Source organism: Nicotiana sylvestris, chromosome 7 (genome assembly GCF_000393655.2).
Source record: "Nicotiana sylvestris chromosome 7, ASM39365v2, whole genome shotgun sequence".
NCBI classification, from domain to species: Eukaryota; Viridiplantae; Streptophyta; class Magnoliopsida; order Solanales; family Solanaceae; genus Nicotiana; species Nicotiana sylvestris.
This window is the reverse complement of record NC_091063.1, coordinates 30,521,839-30,527,462: the sequence shown is the minus strand read 5'-3', so window position 1 is coordinate 30,527,462 and position 5,624 is coordinate 30,521,839. Positions and strand designations below refer to the sequence as shown.

General features: G+C 38.3%; 1 protein-coding gene across 2 annotated transcripts; it reads right to left on the bottom strand.

Annotated features, from left to right (window-relative positions):
• Positions 1 to 313: 313 nt before the first annotated feature.
• On the bottom strand, positions 314 to 4,472 carry LOC104226192 (beta-amylase-like). Of its 2 annotated transcripts, none has more exons than XM_009778111.2 (9): positions 4,351 to 4,472; positions 3,906 to 4,137; positions 2,634 to 2,699; positions 2,137 to 2,535; positions 1,872 to 2,036; positions 1,500 to 1,763; positions 1,186 to 1,395; positions 839 to 1,078; positions 314 to 728 (listed from the first exon to the last, which is right to left on the bottom strand). In XM_009778111.2, exons 2-9 carry the CDS (start codon positions 4,104 to 4,106, stop codon positions 537 to 539), a joined length of 1,737 nt encoding a protein of 578 aa, XP_009776413.1. In that variant the 5' UTR covers positions 4,107 to 4,137; positions 4,351 to 4,472; the 3' UTR covers positions 314 to 536. The 2 variants fall into 2 exon arrangements, with proteins under 2 accessions (XP_009776413.1, XP_070008796.1); XM_070152695.1 differs by having other exon boundaries at positions 3,906 to 4,133.
• Positions 4,473 to 5,624: the final 1,152 nt, after the last annotated feature.

Below are 5,624 nucleotides of genomic sequence, written 5' to 3'. Positions count from 1 at the left end.
GCATTTTCATAAACATGCAACCGAAACTCATCAAGTTCATTGAGTTGTAGCACCAATTTCTTCCATGTACCAATCAAATTATTATATTATATTTTAGATATGATCACGAAGTTCGTGCACATTGTCCTTTCCATGACGCGCTAGAGAAAGTTTGGTTTCTAGGAGTGCTGTGTTGCAGGAATGGCCTTTTTTTAGAAGGTATGTGAGGTGGTTTCTGTCATCCATGGAATGGATCTAATTACACTGGCTTGCTGTTGTTGTTTTTTCAACATTACTACACTTATCTGACATGAGATAAAGGATAATTTCATCCTTATATAAATATAAGACAGACGTATAGATTTTCATACCAGCGTGTATGAGTTTTGTTCTTTCTGAGTTTTAATGTGAAGTACAAATAGTGATATAGACATAAAAGTCTCCTACATATCTTTACATTGGAATTTACATATAAATGCAGACGCAAAATGTGACTTCCCCTGCATGTGAATTTCAGACATCTCAATAATAATGAGTCTTTCATGGCTAAGTAGGTGTCAGTTGGAGAGAAAGAACGTGTTAAGCAGCCTATCCCAGTATTCAGCCAATATACCGCCAATTCTTGCATCTGTCTGTTCATCCCATGGGAATGGTTTTGTTCGTTGGGTTGCTGCTACAAGTTCATCCATTGAAATCTCCATTTTTGATCTGCCCAGTGGAGCTGGTTTTTCATATTCTGGACAGTAATCCTGTAAAAGACAGCAATCAAAAGAATTAGAAACTCAAACTTTTCTAAAACACCAACTCCCACCCCTCATACCAATTTACTCAGAAAAAACTTAGTTAGAAGGCTACTTACCAGATCGGCATGCATTTTCTTGACAAATGTTTTAAAGGTATTGAAGTTCCTTTTTTGGAGGAGTTTTTCTGATAATCGAAGGTAAGTCAGCCCGGCCATCTTTAGTTTTGGTGGACCACTTTTGTTGATACCATTTGGCCTAGCATTGAGAAGGATTTGGTTGTAGGCATAGCCGTCATATCTTGAAAGTGCATTCTCACCTGCTACATCAATGTTCTCTTTCCAGCCAACACTCAAAACCTGTACATAATCAGGTAAAGCGTAAAGGTTAAGTCTTAGTTTGTCCAAGATCTACACTGGACAGAAAATTGGCAAACAAGGACGTTCGGCTCTCTTTCTAATCTAACCTGTTGAACTAGCTCTTGAGGGCCAGACTTCGCATAAGCTGGCTGTTCTGAATTCCTCATCTCAAGACAAGTGAAATTCAAGGTACCATGGTGCCTTGACAACATCCTCGCTATCGGTCGATACCCTTCTCGATTGTCCAAATTATAATATCCTGATGTTAGCTCTGCAGCATGGCTGGCATCTTTGTACCACCAGTGAATTCCAGCAACCTGCATGAGCAAAATCGACAGAAGGGAAAATTCTCTTAGCTTGTGCTGTCAAAAGAGGTCAGTAATGTCACGATCAAAGAATTTTTTGATGGATTAAGACTTGCTTTAGCTGATAGCTTCACTTTGCATCCCAGGAAAGCCTTGTTTGCTTCATCAAGGATCTGATCTCCATGAAGCAGTAGCTTGCTAGAGTACCAAGTCAAGAAGAACTTCCCTTTCTCTGTAAGGTACGTTCCGTTTGGTCCAAAGAATCCTGTTTTGACAGGTATATCATTATATGTTCCTGCATCATCAGGAAGATCCCACTGCCGGTAGCCTGCCTTTGTCACTGCCTCCTTGAAATCTGTTCTCATATGCTTGTCGTAGCACTGCAACATTTGATTATGAAAATGAATAAAGAACTAAGAATCTTGAGTCACGAAGTGGTTGATTAAGTAGCATAAGGATTTCCTATAGCAGCTTGAACCAAGTCTAACCTGAAATTCTCCAATGCCAGGGAATTTCCATCCCTGAGACTGAGTATATGCGGGATATCTTAGCTCACCAGCAGGGCCAAGTCCTACCTCAATGTCTACTATGCTTCCAGCTTCCAAGAAATCAGACATGTTCTCTCTGAAGCTCCTCATGTAGTCACTGTACATCTAAATGCATCAGAAATTTTAAGAAGAGTCTAATCACAAAGACAATACATGTCTGTTGGGATCCGAGGGCAAGAATTGGATTGATCCTCCTGAGAAGTACCTGGACAGCAGTCCGACTTTCAAACAGAGGTTGGTTATCAACAGCAAGTGAGAGGCATTCTTTATTCCTGGTACCAGCCCGATTAGTATAGAAAATATCTGGGTTGTTTTCTCCGATTGTGAGTACCCATTTTGGTATAGGTATGTAAACATCATCGCCAATATTGCCACCACATTGGTGGAACGACATAATAGCTTGAATTTTGAGGCCAGTCTTTTGAACAAGTTGGAACAAGTTCCTGTAGGCAGACCAATCATATTGCCTGGGGCCATTGGCCTCTACGATTCCCCACCAGACATCCACCATGATCCCATCAACTCCGGCTGCTCTCAGCTCCTTGAACTGCTTCTCACACTTATCTTGGTTCCGAAAAACATTGTCTAGTGAAATAACATCTAACTGTTCATCACCAGCGGAAAAGAAGAAAATTGAAAATGTTAAAACTAGCATTTGCCATCAATGTAGTTTCAAGCCCAATGACAAGGTCTATGACTTACTGGAAGCATTACATAAACAGGCACATAGTTGGCTAAAGGGACACTGCTAGATGTTGCACCCGTTGCCTGCATAACAAAAGGAACCAACAGTAGTTTTTCAGTTGAATTCTTGGGAAAAGACAAGTAGAGGATGCAGCTTGGTATTCTATCTCCATTCCATTTTCCAACTTCATGCATATTTGTTTCTCTTAACCTAGTCGTAGTATATAGCGATGAGTATTCCTGCCTAATGAACTTAATCGGGAACATGGTCAGTCACGATTCATATAGCCGATCTAAGCTTATTGTTTGGACTGAGGCGTAATAGTTGTTGTATCCACTTTTTCTCTCTCTACCTCATTAGATATCTTTCAGAAGTTGCACAATCTTAGACTAGCAGAAGATCTAGCCTAGTCGAAAATCGAAATATCTAATTGCTCACTATGGATTTCAAGGAATTGCAATCATTCAGGATTTACTTCTGGTAAAGATTAGATAAGAAAAGTATAACTGCAGACTCCATGACAATGACAGAAACAGAAATTTATAATTGGACTGACTTTAACCAGCTGAGCCACCATTCAAGGAAAGCGTGTTACTATTGATAAAATGTCTCCCAAATTAACAAAAACTGCTACTGTATCTGCCATGCAAGAGTATCATTGTCTTATAAAACTACCAGAGTCACATATTATAATACAGGTAGACAGACTCCATGGCGGAGCCACTAGACTGAAGGGTCGTCACTGGAACACTCTTCACCGAAAAAAAAAGTAATGTGTTCAATATATATATAAAATCTTAAATACCTTCAGCGAAAATCTTGATTTCACCATTGGACAGACTACTAAAAAAAAAGCAGCCCGGTACACGAAGCATCCCGCTTTTATGCAGGGTCTGCGGAAGGGTCGCACTCTAAGAGGGTGTGATGTAGGCAGCCTACCCTGATACAAGCACCAATGACTCGAACCTGTGACCTATAGGTCAGAGACCAGGGGCAAATCTATGTTGGCCCAAGGGTGGTCAACTGAACACCAATTATCTACTTATAATATGAAATATTACTTGTTATTGATTAAAAAAAATAAACTTTAAACACTCTTGCATAGCCCACCGAAAACAACTTTAACGTTAAGGCTCCCTTCCCTTGGCCACTGGACAGACTACTAGTGCCAAAAAATCATTCAAAGTGCAGTATCACCTCTACTAGACAAAATACTCCAAATTGGAGCTACTCACATTCCTTAATTAAAGGAGGAAAGCACAGAGAGATTTTTTTTTTTTTTTTTTTACCTTGGTTGCTTCTGGAGCTATGGCTTGAGCAATTCCAGTCTTTCGACGATTAGTAAATGTCAGATTTTGTTGAAGAAGTTGTTTTCTAGCCAGCTTGAATTTCTTAAACATGACAAGGGACAGTTCTTGGTGTGAAAATCCCATTACCTCCGGCATAACACCTAATTTTGAAGGTCCAATGCTTGCCATGTTGATATTCATCTAATATCAACTAATTTCATCCTCTTTCTGGCTAAACAAAAATTAATTTATAGCATTGTCAAAAAGAAACGTTAAAAATATCTAGAGTAAAGATATTCATCAAATCCTTTAAGAAATTTAGAAATTTTTGTGGCGTGCAATGATTTTTCATATGTGGATCCTAAAATTTGATTTTGGAGAAATGGAATTTTCTAGATAATATCACTAGTACTTATAGTCGAAGACAAGAATATCGAAAACGAACCAACGGTAGTCGCGTAGAGTTTCATGTACGTATATCTCTTGCATCAAATCATGTTCTCTTAGCTTTCTGTCGTTTTCCTTGTGAACTTTTTTCAGCTTTTGCACCAATCACGTTCACATGAATGCAAGTGAACGAGTGGGAGCGCTTTATTGAAAATCAATAAATTTCTAATAAATTGTTTACCTGAAAAAGAAAATATCGTAAGTAGATTTTTGTAATAAACTGAATCTCGATACGTGTCAAGAATATTAGAAGATTACAAAAAAAAGTTGAGTCCGAGGTTAGTCGAGAGTTATTTAGTATGGATATTATTTGTATTGTAATTGTTAGTACCGATCAACATAGAAGACCTCTCGAAAAGAATCGGTCAATTCCGATTCTTTGGTATAAATCATCGAGCAGTTACAAATTCTTAGCATAAAATGTGAGAAAAACACAACTAATGGGAATAACGGGCGAACTATTAGGAAAATGATTACAGATAGCTTTACTGTTTAAATCCCTTCTTCCATCACATTATAGCCCATCTAACAAATTCATTCTCCCATTCTCTAACTACGTCCCTGTATTTCTCACGGATCAAGTAGATCAGGACACGAGAAAGGAGATCTTGATCAATAAGAATCTTTTGTCCCTTTGCTTTACATTTGATTTCCTTATTCATTGTGTTTATTATTTTTTGCCATTTATATTTGAGAAAGTATATCAAATCAATTGTTTGACTCGACCTATAAAACTAATGTTAGGTTAAATCGTTTCCAACTTCGCCCTGCCTTGGGCCTTGTTGTGCTCCATTAGACCATTGCCTGTCTTTTAACGACACATGCCAACGTTATCAGCAAAACCAGCATAGAAGCAATAAATGCACATGTACTCAATTGACTCAAACTCAAGCTATACATACAACTCTGCATCAAATACACTGAAAAAATTCAAAGTATTATGCCAATACATGTATATTTAAGGGGTTAGTTGCACTCAGGGGTGACAAACGAGCAGGTCGGATCGAATATAAGCACGTTGAAAACGAGTAATGCGAAAAACGGATAAATTATCTAACCCGACCCATATTTAATACGGATAAAAACGGGTTAACCGACAGATAATATAGATATCCATATTATCCATAACTCCTTCAATATGATCACTTTTTAAAAAATTACTAGTCTCCCAAACTTGATGAACCTCCAATTTGAGGCTAGAGGTGGCAAGCGGGCGGGTCGAAAACGAGTAATGTTGTATATGGTTAAAACCGGGCCTACCCGATTTTATTA